Genomic DNA, 21615 nt, shown 5'->3' on the forward strand with positions numbered 1-21615 from the left:
ATTCACAGTTCCTGTCGCTGAGCTCCATTAGGTGATTTAAAATTTAAGAATGCAAATAAAATATCAATCACACAAGGGAAAGGAATGAACATTAAGGTACACACGACTAAGAGTGAGAGCCATGTAGGCTTCCCTCAGCCATCCAGTCTTTTGCAGGATCTCCTGTCATTCACAAGGTCTTTCTGATACAAAAGGTCCATAGCAATGCCTGCCTATTTGCTGTGTGGTTACAGCACCCTCAAATTTACCATTAGCAGCTGCTCCTGAGTCAGTCACTCACATCTACTTGAACTGTGCTGAATGATGTGGTTTCTGTTTATAGATTTCCTTTGGGAAAGTTTCCTCACTCCAGAAAGGACCCTTGTGTCCATTTGTTGGTTAACAGCAGGATTGGTCATTCAGCATGTTTGAGCAGATGCAGGATGGCACAGCAAAAATGCACTAAAAGCTGTATATAGTCGGCTTCATGTCAGCAACTGCATGCGAGTCTCATGTTAGCTTTTCCCCATCTGCATAAACACAGTTTATTTTAAAACTTTCAGAAATTTAATGAGAAAATAATCCCTTTTACATCAACCCAATCCAGGAGCTGTGCTAGTGGGTAGATACAGCCATGGCAGGAGAACTGCCTGTACCCAAAGTTCATTCCACCAGGTGAGTGCTGAAGTAAGCAGGGATGGAAGTAATTTCCTCTGGGTGTTCTCCATGAATGGTGTCAACCAAAACTGAAAGCTTTGTTTAATTAGCATTAGTACAGCAGCAGAGTTTCTTTTTACTATGAAAATACTGAAAGTACCTCTACCAATTCTGTCTAGAATCCTTTGACAGAAATCTGAATGTGAGAACTTAATTTTAGCAGGCTTACTCCAGTGTCTGTGGATTTGTCATTTTCAGTGCCAGGATGGTTATGCTAAGCCAAGTGGGATTTCTGGCATTTCAAAGCATTCCACATTTTCACTGGCTTTAAAAAGGATGGGTTTTCAGCACTGTCATGCTATTTCAGGAACGTCCTTACCTGCTTTTAGCCAATGTATTTTGTTAATACATGACAAAAACAGGTTGAAAAATATCACTGCCAACTTACAATCACTTTGAAGTTTCCCCCCTCCCCATAGGTGGTGAAAGAAAAGCATGGAAAGTGGCCACCTGTCCTGAGTGACTGGGTAGCATGTTAATTTTGCACCTGGCTTTACCCCACTCCCTCCGCCACACAAAAAATAGTCTGTGTTGCATTGTGGTGTGTTTTGGTTTTAAATATGTCTGTGAACCTTTTCCAGTGTATTAAGTATTTTCCAGCTACTGTAGAAGACTGTGCTACAGTGTGCTGTCAAATATCTCAGGTCAAAATAGTGGCAAGGAGTTTTTCTGCAGTTAGCAGTCTGCCTGTTTGGTAAATACATGGCTGGCATTTGTTTGCAGGCCCAAAAGAGATGGGCTTTTAGAAAAAAATAAAAAAAAAAAAAAAGAAAAAGAAAGCAAAAAAGTAAACAAGCATAAATCCTCTGCAAGTCTGGTGCTGTAAAGTTAGAACAGAATGTGCAGATGTCAGTAAGGGAGAGAAAAGGTAGAGTCTGGGAGGTGCTGTTTCTTATTTTACAGTCGTCTTAGAAAGGGTAGATTGAGGCAATGGGATTGGAAATGTAACCTTCTGTTGGCCTATAACCTTACCTTTTGATAGATGCTCATTGAGTTCTTGACAGAACTGCTTGTAGTGGTTAGTGTTGTCTTGCTTCTGTTTTTTCCTGCTGTACTTCTTTTCCAACCCAAGCTAGACCAACCTGATTTGCAGAAACTGCCCTTCTGGGGTCCTTATTTAATACTGTCAGTGCAGGGTAATTAACGATACATCTGAGATTGTGGTGTGTAAGTTCCTTTGAGAGATGACATTTATAGTGTAAACATGTTGCTGGCTCTCAAACAGCTCTGTATGAGCTCAAAATATACTTCAAGTTGTATACAGTGTAGCAAACATATTGATATATTGCAACTATTCTTTTTTGCTGAAGTTGTCTCTTCTGTCAAAATGTCACTGAGGACTGTACCACCCTTTAACTTACATTGTTATTCCTTCTTTTACACCAAAGTAAGTTTCCTCTTTTCCATTTCATTTTGGAATTAGAAGAGCTCATTGACAGCTCTTTATTTTCACCATGCAAAACCCAGATTTTCACAATCACATTGCAGGCAGAACCATTGTCACCTCTAGGATATCTGTCGCATAACCAGCTGCCTATAGAAAGCATGCTGTAATAGAAGGGATCAAAATATTTTTCATGAAAGTGTAGCATTTTGAGTTCTGGAAAACTACAATAAATAATTTCCCTGTGTCCCTCCCTGCTTTTTTTAAGCCTTAATTTAGCAACTACTGTTCAGTTAATCAGGCCTCAGTATATTCTTGCTGCATTTTAGGGAACATTCTTACCTAAGAATTTGCTTTGCTTTGCATTTAATCAAAAGTGATAGTGATTTAATGGGATTCTGCTCTATGGTAAATGGGGAAAACCCGTTAAGCCCAGTGGACTCCTTGTGTGTGTACATCTGAAGTTAAGGTCCTCTAATTACACTGACTAATTCAGTGGCTTTTTTAATGTACTTCTAAGTGGTGCAAGTGCCTTTATGGTGTTCTTGTTGATTTGTATTTGTTAAGTACATAATACCAAAACGCTTTTGATTTCTAACAGAGAACAGTTTTTCACTATAATGTTACTGAATAAAAGCCACTTCTTGGCTAATTGTCTGCAGTTTTTGCTAAAACAAGAATTGTGAATGCTAAGCTTGAACATCTGTATTCAAGACTTTTTTTTTTTTTTTTTAATCACCTATTGTTAGTGGACCTGTTGGACCTGAACACAACAAGTGAAGTTTTCAAACAGCACAAGTTGAGTCAAAATGACCAGCTGATTGGTGTCCAGGATGTGATCAGCTGTCTCACTACCATCTACAGTGGACTTGAAGAGAAACACAAAGATATGGTGAATGTTCCTCTCTGTGTGGACATGTGTCTTAACTGGCTGCTCAATGTATATGATAGGTAAGTAAAAAAAAAAAATAAAAAATCACAGTGTATTCCATAGGAATTTAATATAGTAGTAACAAAATATAAACCGTGAAGACAGAATTGGTAAGAATTGCACATGTGACTTATCAAAAATGCTAGACTTGTAGGACTGCTGTATATTTTTTCTGAGTTCCTTGCTTGAGGAAATATTCACGATAGTAGAAAAGTGATAAAGCCTTTAGAAATTCTTTAATAAAAAGTCATATATTTTGATAACTTTGTCTCGGTAATAGAAGTGCAGTTGCTTGCAATGACGTGTTTCTTATGCTGTCCTGTTCAGATACACTGAACTAATATTACACTGCTTAACAAAGAAACATTGTAATGGTTTCAGGAAATGTATATGTGAGTAGAGAACTGAATACGCTGCTTTAGCTGTGTCCCTACTGTAAATGTTCAAAATTGCCCAGGTTGTTTGCTGTTTGTACCAAATCAGATTTCTGCCCCAGGTGGGGACAGTTTTGTTATTTAGTTTACACTTAGTTATTCATGTGCCATAATTCTGGCTGGGCTCCCTGTCTCTGTTGGTTGTTCTGATCTCGGCACTAAAGCCTCTCTCATTCTGGAGGCTCAGCGGAGTCCTGGTCTCAGCTCCCTTCCATGTGTGCAGCTCCTGCCTCCTACCATCTCTGGGTGCTGGTGGATAGTGAGTTTGCCTCAAGAATGTTTCACGATGCTTACAGTAAGAACTTGTGGGTTTATTTAAATGTGTGACCACTGTTTCTAGAGAGAGCACTGAGTCTCAGATGTCATGAAAATGTCCACTCCAGTAGCCCCTTGGTGTTTTGGCCAGTCATTTCTGAGTCCTTACACTTCTTTCTTCTACTGAATGTCTGATTTCTCTGTCCTACTCTGCACTATGTCACCCTGCGTGACCTACAATCAGTATGTTTTTACTTAGTTGTGCCTTTGAGTCATGACTTTGTTGCTCATTTTTCAGCAGTGTTTACTATTCTCATCTCCATCCTGCAGTAAAATCTGGAAAAAAACTTGGTTTCCATCAGCTCCTCCATTCCGTATAATATATATCCTTACGTTGCCTGAGCAAAGGCATTTCAGGACTCTTCTGGAGCTGACTAAAGACACAGTAGTACAATACATGGGATAGTCACTTCAATGTGTCTAACTGAATATATGCCTTAGTTCAGAGTTACACAGAGAATTTCAAGTGAGAATTTCTAAGCTGTATGAGGTTACTTGTGAGATTAGTTAGCAAATTTCTGTCTTTTCTCCCCATTTGAAGATGGAAAGAGCAAATGTATTTTTTTTCAGTAATGATAGAAATTCTTATACTTGGCTTTGCAAAGGAGCTGTTACTTCTTGGTGTATGCATTATCTCTACTATGTTCACTCACTTCATCAGTGACATTCTAATAGTTAATAGTTTTTTGCTTTTTTTTCTCCCAGAAGACTACATGCCAGTAGTCCTATACTTTGTGGGTATTTTATTATTTTATTTTAATTTTAGATGTTGTGGTAGGGGAGAGGGAAGGAGGGAACAGAGTACATAGGACTATGTATCATTTATGTGCTGACTACTTGTTATACATTGGCATTCAAATACTGCTGTTTAATATTTTGACATTTTTGTTAATAGGGCTCCTTATCATTATTGCTGGAAAATCAGAGAGCCCATCAAATAATGACTGGAACTTCTTCCTGCAATATTTTTATTTTTCAGAGCTCTGCCTTGTGGGTGAATAAACATATCGCTTATAAATAGTGCAGTGGATCAAGTGGGTTGCTTGACTTAAATGTTGCTGCTTATTTGGAGTAAGAGGCTTAATATTGTCAGAGTTTTCTGTAGTTACTCTCAGAGGTTTTTTTCAGATTGATCACAAATCCATTATTCTTCATCTTACCTTTGGTTCCTAACTTCAGTTAGAAGTCAGTTGTTTAATCTGTTCATATTTAAAATGCATGTAATAAGCAACAAACCTTTCAATAACCTTTCCTGTTGCTCCCATTTCCCCTTTATTGTATTGAAAGCTTTAGTGTAGATAATTCTTCAAGCTGATGAAAGACTTTAATCTTCAGTCAAACTTTGAAATCTGGAGGATGAAGGTTTTCTGATGTAAAATTACCTTTTACAGTACATTTCCTTGCTCCTCTTTCAAAACCATCCCAGGAAGAAAAAAAAAGCTGAAAGAACAGGCACCAATTTTGAGCTGCCTTTATTTTTTCATTGGCCTTTAGCAAAGAACTAATTTCTGTCTTGGCATTTCCATTGTTTATTGCACTGCTGGTATAGACATACTATGTTTCAAATCATTAAACTACCTACAAAAAGCATCTGTTAGTTGCATCCTATTAACCTGAGGTTTAATTACTGATTCACAGATTGATGGCAAACTGGGTAGTTCTTCAGACTTACCTAGAGATATCTTTGGCCCTTAAAAAGAAGCAATTTATTTTTAGAAATAGTAGGCAAGTCTGCTGTGTTCTGGTATTTCCTGACATATCAGGAATGATTTATCCTTCAAGCTGAGTAGAGGAGAGAAACATTAAATTTACTCAATGACTTTTACTACTTCAAGGACTCAAAGGTTGTTCTAGGCAGCAACATCTGCCCTGGAAACATTTTCCAAAGTTAAAGTTCCTTGTTTTGGTTAGTCCAGAGTTTTTTGTGTTTTGGTTGGGGTTTTTGTGGTTTTTGTTTGTTTGTTTTGGGTTTTTGCTGTTGCTGGGTTTGTTTTGTTTTTAAATACAAAATACACGTACTAATTATGGGTGATGATTCATTATTTTGACCAAAATTACTTAATTCCCATAAAGAAACTTTTACATGTACTGTTTTTAAGGTCTTGCAATGTTTATTTGACTTCTTGTATTTAATTTTTCAAATTTTCTTGATATTACTCATGTTAGGATATTTTTGATAATGCATACTTGCAAATTTAATTTATTCAGTACATTTGTCTAGTAAGGGTATTTATGGTGAGGCACATATGCTAACCTTTTCTATATGCTCAAAGCTGTCATTCATGATCATTCTCTCTAGCCCTAATTTGCCCTGAAGAATTACAACTTTGTTATTTATTGTTGCACTTATACACCTGGCATATTCTAACACCAGATTGAGTTAATATCCCAGGCCTTACCAGCATGTTAAATTCAGCAAAATCTGAACTTCTGAAGAATGAGAAGAATGAGAGACCTGCTCAGTCAGCCTTAACTTTATGCCCTGGTTTTGACAGTAGCTGATGGAAATTTTCTGCATGCCCTCTGGTTGCATTCCCTGTGTCGACAGTATCTGTCCTGACTCACAGAAGGCCCTGTGGGAGCAGCTTGGCAGGCTGTGGGAGTAGCAAGAAGTGCTGGAAGAAGGACATGGTCCTCTGTAGGGCAGGAAAATGAGCTCCTCTAATTCTTCTGTGGTTGATCCAGGGAAAGCACCTACAAGAACATCCAGAGATCTCCCAGGCTGCCTACTATTGCTGGATTATGTAGATCACTGATACCTGCCATCCTTGGTAGTCATTAATTGTAGTGTCAGCACTGGCTAGGCTTGAGAGCTCTTTGACAGAAATCAGAACTGAAGGGGGTTCATCTTCTTACTTTTCCAGTTTTCCTTGCCTAGTGCCTGATGTTTTTATGCTGTTGTCCCCCACCCTTGGAGGACATAGGGTTCCTCTGGACTTGATATTGATTATCTTGTTTTCTGTTGATTTACCAGTCATCCTTATTGTGTATTCCTCTTTGCAATCTCTTGTACTTAATCTTGTCCTCTGTCTGGCAACTTATTGATATATGGCTACATCCTGTGTGCAGCTGCACCCATTATTATTTACCCCTTTGATGTTCACATACTTAGGTAAAATGCTTATATATTATATCTGGCTATGCCATCACGATGCTACAGAATACTTGCATGCCGTTGTTGGTAACAATAGTTTTGTACACTTAGCCAATATGCTGAAATTTTGAGAAGTCTGAAGCCTCCGCATATGTGCCCTGACCTTTTAGCTGCAAAATTTTTCTGAATTTCTGCTATTAATAAACAAATGCAGTAGTCAGTCCTGAGTTAAATCAAACCCAAATGAATGTTCAGCTTTGTTTTTCCACTGAATACAAAGTTAAAACATAGATGGCCGTACATGGAAAAGAATGGGGCAAGAACTTTATCAAGGTTGTAAAATGAGCCATTTACACACTAAGGTATACCAGAATGATATTATGTCTGTTATTGAAAGAGGTAATTTGAAGCTAAGCTTGAATGTATGAAACGAAATAGGTGGCACTTTTATAACATTCTGGAAAATTGGGTCCTGATTTTCAAACTAGGCAGTAAAAGTACTAGGTGTTTTTGATTAATTTGGCAATAATTTCTCTCTACCACTGTTCCAGCTTGTGGAATAGAGAAGATAATACTGTCTAGTTTCACTAGATTAGGTGATGATTGTGAAGACAAATGCATTAATATTTGTAAGGCACTTAGCTAAGTTACTGAGAGCCCAGGAGTAACTTAATAATTTTGTACTCAGCACAACCGTTGTGAAGTAAATCAGACAGCAGACCATATGTTGAATGGATAGGACAGAAAGAGATATCTAATAAGCGCTCCAGAAGTAATTAAAGGATATATCACTTCTGCGTGACAAAAGGAACCAAAGTAATGTTTGAGGTGATATTAATTTTAGTATTATCTTACTTGCTAGTGAAGGACCCAGCTAACCTCAAATGAAGCGGGTTGTGTATAGTATATATGGTTTCACTACTATCTCATGATTATTTTTTTTTGCCATGTCTCATCTATACATAAATTGCATTGACTTTTTAGTCTTTGAAAGAGGAAATCATCAGATCTTTTAAGAATATGTTTCTGCACTGAAATTTTGAACTTCAGAACTTCAAAATTGTGCTTTTCCACACACTTTGGTTTATTGTTTTAGCATCTTTTTTTTTTTTTTTTTTAATGGTGTTTGTCTGGAATGTTTAAAATCAATTGCATTGGTACCTCCTTATCTGTTCTCAAGGTGTTTAACGTTTGATATGGATTGTTTTTTTGGTTTTGGCATTTTTTTCACATTGGACAAGGTGAGCCTGAAGTCGTGTTGCTTAAAAAGAATGACAGCTCCACATCACTTAAATTACTACATGTGGTTGACTGTGTCCTGGTACACATGTATATCAGAGTGTTTTAACATAAAAGGAAAAAATGCCATTAAAAAAGAATGAATTACTGTGATATGAAAATTTGACTTTATTTTGCAGTCCTTGTGTTTCACACTGAGTAAGAGGCTTTCCTGCTGTGTGCTTGTGTATTTTTTTCTGTGTATATCACATTATTAAAAAATGTTGAGAGCTTTACAGAGTTGAATGTCTGCCCTTTTGGAGTAATATGAACTGTTCTAACATGTAAACCACTTAGAAGGTGAGCTGAGCTTTTATGAAGGAAGCATTCTTAATGTGATTTGTAGTGTTAATTTGTTTTGAGATTTGAAGTGTATTTGAAGTAGAACTCACCGATGCATTCGCATTTTTTAATAGTCTTGAACTGAAATGAAATAAAATTATATTGTATTAAATTGTCTTATCTTTATAATTTCAGTGGCCGAACTGGAAAAATTCGAGTGCAGTCCCTGAAAATTGGCTTGATGTCTCTTTCTAAGGGCCTTCTGGAAGAGAAGTACAGATGTAAGGAAGAATGTATTCTATAAAGTACTTACTATATATAATTAAGTCATTTACAATAACAACACACGTAGCATTTTTTTAGTGAAATGTTTCTCGTGCAAGACAGTTTTCCTTTGACTAAGTAAAAGTTGAATTATTGTTTTCTTCATCATCAGTGACAATGCAGAAAGTAGGCTTTATATCCTGACTGGAAAGTATTTATGTCAATTATGCTTCACCACAATGCACAGTATTGCACTTCCCAAAAGCAAAGGACAATGTAGTGATGTGGAAGACAGAGAAGTATTCTATTTCACTGATTCTGTTCTCTTTTTTGTGTTCGTATGTTTTATTTAGGAAAAAATCAAGCAAGTCAGTGTTGATTGGAACAGATTGATGTGTTTGATGAAGCAACAAAATACATCAAAATCCAGCAATTGTATTTTGTGGTCTAGAGAAAGATAATCTGAACTCTGAAAATAGTTTTCCAGTCTATGTGCTTCCTGCCATAATTGTGCAATAAAAGTTTAAATTATGTTGATTTAAGCAATCCCACAAGCTTAAGAAATACTCAGGAGTATAAAAATATTTCACAAAAATAATTGCAGGAGCAGAAGAGACTTGAGTAACCTTGTGGCAACCTGCCCCCCCCCCACCCCACACCCTGCCCTGCCAGATACAGGACAAGAGATTAAGCACAATATAAGAGCTTTGTAGTTGATCGACATTTATATATTATGTATCTCATCTTAAAATTGCTATTCTTTGCAATGATTTATTGATACATTTTGTAGACATGTAAAATGTATAGAGACTGTATTTGTCAGGTACTATTTGAGCTCTACAACAATTTCTGCTTTCCTTTGTAGATAGTCTTGTAATCTTGGTTATTAACACTGAACAAAAGTACAAGTATCTTACACATTGGGGCACATTTTGGTGTCTGAATATGAGGCTGAACTAGGACTTTGTTAGTTTTCTTTTGTTGTGGTGGTTTTGGGTGTTTTGTTGCTGTTGTTGTTTGTTTATGGGGTTTTGTTTGTCTGTTGTTGTTGTTGTTGGTTTGGTTTGGTTTCTTGTTTGTTTGGGTTTTTTGTTTTTTTGCTTGGTTGGTTGTTTTTTTGTTGTTGTTGTTCATTTTTCCATATGTCATTTGACATTTCTGTGAATTAGTCCATAACTAAAAGAGCTTGGCGCACATACCTTTGTTCAGTAATGACTATTCAGGAGGAAATCTGCCATCTGGTGTGAAATAAAAAAACTTTCATAAAGTATAGGAGCTAGTTAGGCTGCCTATAACAGAATGATAACTCTACCAAAAGATGGTTTTAAAAAAATCCAACACCTGGGAATAAACTAACATTAAATTGCTATCAGTAATGCATTAGTATAGTTATAGTTACTAAATACAGGCACTGAAGCAGAATGACAAAGTGACTGGGTCGGATTAATTTTTATGTTGTTGTTTTGTGTCTAGTAGTAAAGTAGAATTGGCAGCTGATGGTGGTTGCAGATTTGCGCAATCTGTGTTAATAGGATGGGCTTTTTCCTGAAAATTGCTGTGAAAAGTCTTAAAAAATTAGTACAGGAAAAGTCTCAAGAGACCTCTATACCAAGTGATCATAACTTCAACCTGAAATACATCTGAAATTGAAATAATTGATCAGCTTCTCAGCTGTTTTCTGTTATACCTCAGCCTTCCCAGAGACCCTTTCAGGGATTACCTTGGAGAAACGTAATTTCTGGCTTCTGAGACATTTGGTTCAAGGAGTAATATGGTAAACTGACAGGGGATGATAATTTCAGTTTACCAGTACAATTTGCCTTCATCTTTCTCTTTTACCTTTTTGCTGAAATCAAGCTTTTGTGCTTTTTTCTTTCTTTAATGTGAAGCCTTTTCTCTTCTTCTTTTTCTTTTGCCTTTTTTTCTTTTCTTAACTGTATGTTCATTTTCAGTGTAGGAAGGATCTTTTCACTTGACACATTTTTAAAATACATTTTGCCAGAGAAATTTCTGTGATTATTATTTTTTGTTATTTAAGCAACCTTCTTTTTAAGATACTAGACTTCAAGGTTAATGTGAGAGTGAATCTTTAACTAAAAGAAGTCCCAATTACTGTAGAAGAAACATTGAAACCTCAATTAAGAATGTCTGTTCTTGAAAATGTTTAAAGACATGCTTAACTTCAAGTACATACCTGGATTCTCCTGTGAATAAAAATGGACCTGCAAATGTAATTGAGTTGCTGTGAGCTGGTTACACCTGTGCTTGTAGGGCAAATATTCCAGGGCCTGTTTATTTGGTGAGGCCAATGACCTGGTCTGGCTATATCCCTGTTATGTTCTCCTTTCTCCCCGAAATAGGGGGGCCACAGGTGAGCTGCCTATTGGAAATGATCCCTGACCCTACGTAACTCTTGCATTATTCCTGGCTATTCTGAAAGTGAGAGTCAGTCAACTTTGTTCAAAAACATGATGGATACATTTTTAGCACCTTAATGATACAGATGATAGTATTCCAGTGCTTGAGCTTAAACCCTGATGCACAGCTGAATTTGTGGGTATAGAAGTAGCCTGAAAAAATAGAAAAGTAAAAGAAAAAGGATGCACATGACAAGATAATAGTAGCTTAGTTCCAAAACACTTAGCACAACACTACTCCTTTTTTACCAGTGGTTGTTCATACATTACAGGACTTCTGAATACTGTGGAAAAATGGAACATTTCTAACCACTCAATTTTAGTGTCCCAAATGTTCATGAAAGGTAAATTTCAATCATATCAGCAAGTGTTTGCAACAGTAAAAATTTTAATTTGCATGTGTGATTATTCACAGCAGGTTTTATGCCTGGTCATGTAATCAGGAGACAAAAGATGTCTCAGAAGTATGGATTTCCTGAGGGACAACAGGAATTTTATCTTCCCTCCCTTTTCTTGCGTTTTAGAGGTTGAGAAAAGTCATAGCACTGTGTAGTAAGTGGGAGCACATTTGTGTGTATTTTGCTCTTACCTGGGCTCATTTTTAACACAGAAAGCCTAGACTTGCAGCAGAAGCAGAAAACAGGCATGGAGTTCAATTTAGTGTGTAGCTTTGTAGGTTTTGAGTCATATCATTTAATGCATAAAAACTCTGGGATTTGAGGTGAAAATTAAGGGCTACTTCAAAAATCTCAACTGTGAAGCAGCTCAATTTTCAAGTGATGTACAACTGGGAATATGATTTTTTAATGTTATGTTTATGTTAATTTTCAAATCATTTGGAACTAGCACTGTGATACTTTAAAAAAAGGGAAGAAAAAATAATGTACATGGTGTTTGCAACAATGTACATGAAAAGATTATGACACATTTTCCATTTTGCATATTTTTAATTATATTTCAGTGTAACTATGGAGCCTTTATCACTAGATTCCTTGGAGGTGCTTGGATGGTTCATGTTTGATAGTGCTAGGTTTTCATTTTGATGTCTTGGCAATTTCAGCAAAAGACATAAAATGTGTGTCGTGGACATCATACTTCTATCTTACCACTATTGGGCAGGAATTTAACTAACTTTTCAACATTTTCAAGTATGCCTGCCTGCACCAGACAGGTTGTCCAGCTAAGTTACAGTTTGAGTCCCGCTGTCTCTCATCCTCAAAATAGTGGTGTGAGGCCGAATTGAATTTAAAATAACTGTGGTGGTGTGTAGTTTTGTTTGGTTGGCTGGTTTTTGTTTTTTGATTTGTTTTTGTTTTTTTCTTTTGCTTTTTTTTTTTTCTTCTAGTTTCTGTTTTTTTCCTGTGGCTCAGATCTGATAATATTTTGCTTCTCCAGTCATTCTGCTTGTCCTTTTGGTGGAGTCCCCTACACAGTTTAGTCTTTATATGAATGTATCTTCTGTATGAATTCATATCATGTGTACACACACGTTAACAAACTCCATTTTAAGAGTTTGTGGCTTCTGGCATTGCTAGTGGGTGACATGCAGTGTCCTTTTTCCCACTGGCAAGTGTGGTGTCTGGGTGCACCCTGTCAGACCTAAAAGGAAATTTCCTCCCATACATCTGCCACTGCAGAGCTGTTCTCACTATGCCTCCTTTACCATCTTGTGGGTTGTAGGCCAGATAGCAAGAACATTTTGGCTTTCCACGCCTTTAGTTGAGGAGCTTCTCCTCCTGTATGTCACATTAAAGGTCCAGGCAAAAGAGGATACTATCCATGAATTCCTTTGCACTTCAACACTCATTGGTTATGGTACAGCTGCCAGTGTTAAGGTTTATTAACATCTGGGTTTTTTAAGTGGAATGATTTTGGAGGGGTTTGAGCTGTTGAAAGGCAATTGCCGATTTCCTACTTGTATCAGCCCTGGCTGATCGCTCCCACTATTCTTTCTCTTGCCACATCATTTTTCCTTTACTAGCTCCCCAATCAACTTTGAAGGTTTAGGGCTTGGGAAATTACTTCATCTTCTTCCCAGCTACAACAGTAAATGAATTTTTCTTCTAGTGCCTGTTTCCACTGTAGACTCATGCAAATAGAAAGAATAAAACAGGCTTTCTTTTTTTTTTTTTTTTTAAGAAATATTTTCTGTACTACAGACAGGTCTATTAAATCAATGCTTTACTGTGACTCTTACATAGGTACAAGCAATATCTTTCTTCCCAGTAAATGTCTATATCTGGAACAATTTTCTTGATTCTTTCAGCCTGATTTTTTTTCTGTTGTCACAGTCATCCCAGAGTGTCTGCTTATACTGCGGGGCACGACACCTACCTTAGAAAAGGAGAATCAGTAAAGGGAGAGTATGTGGAAGCAGACATGGTTATCCTGGAAGCAAATGTGATTAACATTAAGCACGAGTCATCTTGCTGGCTGCTGCTCTTGCTTTAAGCTATATCACATGGCTGGATGTGACTTGTGGTAATTTCTAGTCTCAGAGCAAACGTGCTTCTGTGCCCAGACAACCAAAGGATGGCATAGATTTTAGCATAAGATTTCGATTTCTGAAAAATTATTTCTTTTTTCCCTAGTGATAACGTAGAAAACTTAGTAAATGTTAGGGAGGCAATGTGTTAATGATGGGTTAAAACAAAAAACTTTGATTTTGTGATGTCTTTTGTTTTGTCATACCACTGCTTCTAGGTAAAACAGGAGCTGCAATGTACAGGTTTTTTAAGTGATGACATAAGAAACTCTATAGTTTCATTCATTTGGCCTTACTTTTCACATTTATATGGTTACGGATCAAGAAAACATACTGAAAGTAATCAAGATGAGATGAGGGTGAACTATTGTAAATGGGATAGTGGCCATCTGTAACCACATCTGGATTACAGAAATTATAAAGCTTGAGCTACGGGGTTACTGAATCACAGAGGCTGTACATGGAAGTGAAATGGGCTGGTGCCTCTTGTTGGTGTTTCAGATCTCTTCAAGGAAGTGGCAGGCCCCACAGAAATGTGCGACCAGAGGCAGCTGGGCCTGCTGTTGCACGACGCCATCCAGATCCCGCGGCAGCTTGGGGAAGTGGCCGCCTTCGGGGGCAGCAACATTGAACCCAGCGTGCGCAGCTGCTTCCAACAGGTAGGATAACAAGGACTTTCATGTGAAAAAAAGGCAAAACTTCTCTTTGAAGTCTTAATATTCACTTTTACATGGTGTAAAAATGAGAGGAATTTAAAAACATTCATTGAGTTTTTGAACAGAAGTGAATATGCTCCTGCAACTAAATGTGGGAAGTTATTGTGAAAATGCAGCTGTAAAGATGGTTTATGGTTTAGGAGAGGATGAAGCAAATTACATTTTAGCAAAAAGAATAGATAAATCTTTGTGGGTTTTACCAGATTGGCTGCTCTAAAAACTGTTAAAAAATTTTGTAGCAGCCAATTATCCTGCTTTGCATCATTCAAAGCAACCTGATACTGTGAGAACGACATGCTTTTCCCTGCTAGAACAAGTTGAGACCTCAACCAAACAAGAGAATGATGTTGATGGTAGTTTTTGACCTTGTGTATCAGGAAATTATTTAGCTTTATTTTACTGACAAAAGAGTTTGCTTTTGCACGAAACTTCAAGCATAGTCATTTATACATCATGCAGCAGATCAGAACATGGAATAGAGCTGTCTTACAGCATGCTGTTCAGCTCCACACTACGTGCAGGGGGTTAATGAAGCTGCAAGGAGCGTCTGTCTGTTTAAAGAAGATGAGAATTAAAAAGAGGATGTCATAGAACACAACTTAACTCAGACTTTATCAGGGATGCCTGAGGCTCTGACTGCTTGCTAGTGATAACTATACTTCTTGAGTGTATTATTTCTGTCAAAGTGGCTGTGTTGAGCATTGTCAGAAATTATATATGAACTAAAAATTCATTATGGCATATAAAAACCTACTGACTTTAATATTTCTGATTTTTTTTGAATTAAATATTGTAGTGGACTTACGAGCATTTTTCTTTTGCCATTCTTGCATAGATATTTCTACATTTTCATATAGTGCTCTGAAAAATTCAGTTGTGCTGGCTTTTTTTCAGAACTATTGGGTTCATTTCTGGACTCTGAGATGGCTGGAATTGGAAGAATGTTTGTTCAGATCACGAATAGTTTGGTAGATACTTATGGAAACTGGTTTGACCAATTATCCATGTAAAACTTCCCCTGAGGTTTTAACATTGCTGCTTCAGACTATAAGGGATGGTGCTTGACCTGTCTATCACTGGTCTCGAGTGGTTCAAGTCATACTAAAATAAACTATTCATTTGTTAGTGGCAGACTTTTTCAGTCACAGAGGAATGATCTTTGTATCCCTCAAGGATCTGCCCTGTCTCCCATGCTGTTCAATTATGGGTGAGGAGTACTAGTGACACAGGGTTTAAATACTCCATGTGACATTATGATTATACTGATGATGAGGTGGCATCCCTTGTCTCACATGAATAGCTCAAGTTCAGTCCCTTATCACTGAGAGAGCATAGAGAAAGTGTGCAGCTGCATGACAGAGCTATTTCAGACTAATGAAAACAAGTATTTTAAGTATTTTGCTGATCGGGAAAGCATTTTTTTTCTTTTTCTTTTTCTTTTTTTTTTTTTTTTTCTTCCATGCTGTTCCCTCTTACTGGTAAAAATCAACTTGGACAGTTAATAGGTTAAGAAGCCTAGTGTTGCATTTTGTCATGTGTTACCATTTAAGAATAACTTTCATTATAAGTTGTGTTCTGTTATTTCCAGGGAGCTCAGAAAGATGACCACTGTTCTTATTCCCATTAAAGTTGATGAATATAGTACTTTTACAGCTAGGCTTCTCTGTTGATTGCAACTTAAGGAGAATGTGGAAGCATGTTTGCTTCTCAGAACAATCATGCTAATACTTTAGCTCTGCTGTATTCTTGCAGTGATTGCCTATAAGTGGCAGATTTCTTTCTCTCGCATTATTTTTTTATTTACCTGTTTATTTATTTGTGTGTCTGTTTAATGTGCTAAGTTGAAAGGATACCATAGGCTCAGAACAGATTAAAAAAAAACTCCATGAGTCTCATGGCAATTAGTAGACCCACATGTAAGCTCTACTGACTTTTAGCTGTCTTGCATCAATCTTAATTCAGAAGACAACATCTCAGTGTCATACAGACAAAATCTTTAGTGTGTCTGAACTCCAGAATGCTTCCCTTTCATGTTGCCTTAGTTCTTTCTCAAGTCCTTTCAGTTCAAATATGACTTTACTATGGACTCCATCATTGTTACCATCTGCCTCCTCTATCACAGGTGTTTAGTCTTCTGTGTTCTTACTGACTGTTTTCTTTATTTGCATTTTAATCAAGGATTTTTTCTTGTGTACTGTAGCCAGTTTTACTTTAACCTGGCATGGAAAGGATTGACACAGGTTTTTTCTTTTAATTGAATTCTGAGGAAAATCTGCTTGTATGTGTGTGGTGGTTCTTTTTGCTTGGTTGGTTTTGTTTTTTAATTTGAATATATATATTTTTTTCTTTCCACAGAACCACAATAAGCCAGAAATAACTGTAAAGCAATTTATAGATTGGATGCGATTAGAGCCACAGTCTATGGTATGGCTACCAGTTCTACACCGTGTGGCAGCTGCAGAAACAGCAAAACATCAGGCCAAGTGCAACATCTGTAAAGAGTGTCCAATTGTTGGCTTTAGGTAAGAGAAGGGGAGTTGGATGCTAGGTTTCTCTGACATTATCCACAGTTTTAAGGCTTCTAACAAGTACAATTCTTTTTAGTTTTTTTCTACCATTTTCCTGGTTTAAGATGGGATCTGCCACCCAAGATGAGGCTACAGCATGGCCTGAGCCAGGGCACTTCTGGCTCCTGCAGTAACACTGTTAGTCACCCAGTGGTCCTGTGACTGACAGGATGGGCTATCATCAGTTTTTTTGACATTGGTGGATCCGATAGGTAGCAAATGATGTATAAACACACCCCATGTGTTCTGTAGGCACAAGACCAAAAGGAGCTGATGTGTAAGAAAAAAATGTGGTCAGGCTGTCTGCTCTCCTGCACAAGTCTTGGGAAACTAACTCATGCCAGGCCATACTAAACACCTTTCAAAAGTAATCCCTCCTTGCTTAGCACAATGTTGATACGCTACTGTGGTGAGACTCGCACAGTGTCCGTCTAAAGCATCAAACATATTCTAACTTTCATCTGCCCAAAGGAAGCCGTGAATTCTAAACAAAAAAAATGATGCCAGGGATATTCTATGTGTTATCCTCCTAAACTGTATGATTTTACTATGTATTATCATCATGGGGCATGAGATAGTGGGTACCCTTAGTGAGTACTGTTACAACTATCATGCATTTGTGAATTGGTTGCTCCAGTGTATAAAATGATTTAAAAAAAAAAGAAAAATTAGAGCTAGACATAACTGGCTTTTCCTCTGCTCTCTGCTGTGGTCATGAAGTCAAGTGTTTTATTTAAGAACAATCTAAGGCAATCTTATAAGTGATTCTAAGATCTTTCTTCAGGCAGAAGAGTAATTTTTGTTCCCCATGCCTTCTATTTCTCCTTCTTTCTGTTGTTTTAAGGATAATAATAGAAATCCTGAGGTCTGATTTGTCTTACCTAGCTTTTGGCATCCTGGCTTTAGTCAGTCTTATAAGATTGAGCTAGCAACCCCATTATTTTCATATAGGTATGTACTTCCAAAAGTAATTAATCTGCTCAAATTTTTTTGCCTGCCCTAAGAGAAGATAAAATTCCACAAATGTTCCTGTTTTTCTGAATTAATACTTAAGGGAACATAGAGCGACAAAGCTCCTGCTGAAATATCTTTTAGATGCCTAAGTTGGGGCTGATGAATCTTATCTGTACTGAAATATTTTGTGTTGAAAAGGAGGGCATAGAGGTAGAAAGGAAGACAAAAGGAGGGCATAGAGGTGGAAAGGAAGACAAAAGAAGGGTTCATTCTAAATAATTTCTACAGTGAAGTTAGAGATCTGCAACAAGAAAAGCATCTAACATCTTAGCAGAAGGTGGATGTGGCCATTTAATACCTAGGCTCTGAGTAAAGTTTATAAACAGTTGCATCAGCATCCTTAAAAGTGAACCTTTACATTTATAGACACATATTGTCTTGCAAAACAAAACATAAAAAACTCAGCAGGGGAAAAGGGTAGATTAGTACTGAAAACTGCTCTCAGGAAGCAATTTCATTTAAACTTTAGCTGTTCAGTAGCTATTCGATTTGGTTCAGTTAGCTCATTTTAGTTTCATACAAATGATATCACCACATCCAGTCAGAACAACCATACTATAAAGAACAGTGGGCAGAATCTGGAATTGAACTGTTGCTTTAGTCAGCTCTAGTCAAAAAAAAAAAAAAAAAAAAAAGAAAAATTGTGTTCCTGGTAACAACATTTAATACAAGGGATACTGTATAAGTTTGTTACATTGTTTGTACATATACATGCTCTTTAAAAGAATGCAATTTTTAACCAATTTTATATTTTTATAGTTAATTAAGACTCAAGAGGTTTATTTTCTGAAATATGTTTAGAATTTCTGAGCATCAAAATGATGTAAAAACGTTTAATCTAACTGGTAAATGTAAAAACATGTATAAGTAAACCTGTCTGTGGTTGTGGGGTTTTTTTTTGTTTGTTTTTCCTGAGATACCATCTGAATGCTAAAGAGAGAAGAAGAAAAACAAAAATTTTAAGTCAGTCTCAACTTTAAAATTCTAAACTCTTCACACTCCATGTACGAAGCTGATGCCTGTTAGATTTTCTGCTTCAAATCAAATTATGCAACAAATGATTGACATTCTCTCTTGTATGGCAGGAATTTCTTTTTGATACTCCCTGAGGAGCCCTGTATAGCATGGGCAGGTTGTGTGCAGTGGTCTGAGAGGGGGCTGCAGGTTTCCTATGTCCCGCGCAGCTGTTATGGTGGCAGCAGTGTCCCAGGGTCGGCAGCTGTGACAAGTGGTGGCTGTGCCACCGCCTGTGCCCACACACTCCGACACCTCAAGGTGCTCTCTGGGCTTATCCAAACCAACTCACCATGTCCTTGTGCTACTGCTGCTGAGAAGAGGTGACACCGTTTCAGAGAGTAATTTGCCTCATGAGGCCTAATAACAAGTAAATATTAAAACTAAATCCGGGAAACTCTAATCACTTTGTTTAATTTCCCCATAGGTACCGGAGCTTAAAACATTTCAACTATGACGTCTGTCAGAGCTGTTTCTTTTCTGGACGTACAGCAAAGGGGCACAAATTGCATTACCCAATGGTGGAGTACTGTATACCTGTGAGTGCCAATTTACTGACTGTTCCTAAGGGATTGTTTTTGCATTATTTGATGTCTAATTTATTTTCATAGTCTATTGTCACAGAGATATTCTGCCAGGATTTTTTTTTTCTTGTATTTAGTAGGGCCTGTCTTCCTGCCTTTCTCCTTGGAAGTCATCAGGGACTTTGCTGTTGCTTATGATTTTATGTGAGCAGTGTTTGGATTCTGTAGAGATGGGTAGAAGTATCCACTTCTGAGAGAACTTGAACTTCAGTTTTGTTCTGTTAAAACAAAGCTGGAATATTCAATATAATTGCAGTACCTGTATACTTGCACATGCACACACACTATAAGGGTGAGAACATATCAGAGGAAAGGGACTCACTTTACCATTGCTAAAACATAGTAAAGAATATTTAATATTCAAGTAATGCACTTCAATATTTTAAGGGTGTGTGATCTTTGCTTTCAGGTCCAGTGTTTTGTTTTCTTCATGAAAACGTGGTTGGAGATATGTCATGTTTTATTCCCCTGAGTGATTACTGTTTACTGGTACATTTAAAAATTGTTGTGTAGATGGAAAAAAAATAAACAGAATTGACAGTTTCAACCAAAAATGGTGTGAAAGGTTTGGCGGCATTAGCTAACAAAAATCAATTTTACAACACAATATTTTCCTAATTTCAAACGCTATTTTTCTACGGAAGTTTCCAAGAGACTTTCTTAAGTGGAGGAGTGGGTAACTTCCTTCATACAAATACCACTTTCCCTTTTTTTAATCTGATAGTTTTTTACTTTCTTAAAATATTCTAACTCAGTCACAAATAAATTAATAGGATAATTGGTATATAATTTAAACAACAGTAGAGAAAGGTCTCTATGCCCAGAAAAACAAATTCAGACCAGAAGGTAACTAGAGCTGATAAATAGAGCTGATTTTCAATAGCGTTACAACATTCTGTGGGTTCTGTCATTAGCAAAAAAATCATTGAGTTATATGACTGCATTTTGCTGTAGTAGTTGGGCTTATTACCTGTGGTTTCCCCCTCTTTTTCATTCAATGTGTCTCCCATAACAGATTTAAAATTCTTTTAAGTAGTGTTTTCACTTAATTATGATCAGAAGAAACCATGAGTTACGTTAACTTATTTTCACTAATTGTATAACCTAATGTTAGGATTTGATTGATAAATTGACATGCCAGGCTACATTCTGAAGAATTTTTTTGAAGTAGATTAGTTGTTTTTTAGCCAGTTCTAATGATTGTTATATTCTGTCACCAGTTTTCTCTTTCTGCCTCCTCTTTGCCCTTCTCACCTTCTTAAGACACTCATTAGTTGTTCAATATTTTCAAATTACAACAGATATTTAGATGGGGCAAATGTTGCTTGTGCAAAATACATACAGTGACGAATGTGAGGAACATAAAAACATCTCTAATATTTCTCTGCAGTACAGATTCTTCATCTGCTTTAGCTACAGGTCTGATATATTTCTTGACATACAGTCTAATATTTTCTTATTGCAACTGAAGCTGTACAAAAAGGTGTTCTATCTGTGCTGCTGGTGGGCATAGAAATGTTCTTGACATAATTCACAGCATTGACTGGCCTATAACTTTATTTACACAACAGGATTTTTTTTTTTTTTTTCCCACTGTAAGAAAGCTTCTTTTCATTTGTGTGACTTTCTGTGGCTTTGATTTTTTTTTTCTTTTTGAAATTATTTGATTGGTGGTGGAGCTTTTTTCTACAGTGACTGGAAGCCCAATTTAGAAGTTTTATTGAGCCTTAACCTGAGGATCTCTACCTATAGCAGAATATATATGTAGTGCTCATTTTGCCCAAAAACCATTAAATCTGTTCTTTCACAGATGCTTGCCTGATTTGTAGGTCAGCCACAGGTATTAAGAAAAAGAAAACTAAAATCAGTCAGTCTTTAATAATTGCATTTTTCTAATAGTTGCAGCTGGGGAGTCTATATAAAACAGACACCAGGTTCAGGATTTAGGCCAGACTGCATGTCAGGCATCTGGACGTGATTAGATATCAGATTTCAAGGTATAATGAAACCTATGCTAACATTTTATATTTTTATTTGTGTAAGACCATAACAGTAATAAGAGATCTTATTACATTAGGAGCTGTGGGATTTATTTATAAAAGTAACTGATAAGAAAAAGTTCTGTGTTTTCTGGAATACT

At 36.8% G+C, this 21615-nt stretch overlaps 1 protein-coding gene across 7 annotated transcripts in view; it reads left to right on the top strand.

The window, feature by feature from the left end:
* UTRN (utrophin) overlaps positions 1-21615 on the top strand; it is a 369822-nt gene that overhangs the window by 315767 nt on the left and 32440 nt on the right. For all 7 annotated transcript variants that reach the window (XM_082049170.1, XM_082049169.1, XM_082049171.1 and 4 more), the window contains 5 exons: positions 2830-3031; positions 8610-8695; positions 14082-14239; positions 16652-16818; positions 19319-19430. In XM_082049170.1, coding sequence (XP_081905296.1) covers positions 2830-3031; positions 8610-8695; positions 14082-14239; positions 16652-16818; positions 19319-19430 — 725 coding nt within the window. The remainder of the gene's footprint in view (positions 1-2829; positions 3032-8609; positions 8696-14081; positions 14240-16651; positions 16819-19318; positions 19431-21615) is intronic.

This window comes from Streptopelia decaocto, assembly GCF_964273445.1.
Source record: "Streptopelia decaocto genome assembly, chromosome: 3".
NCBI lineage: Eukaryota > Metazoa > Chordata > Aves > Columbiformes > Columbidae > Streptopelia > Streptopelia decaocto.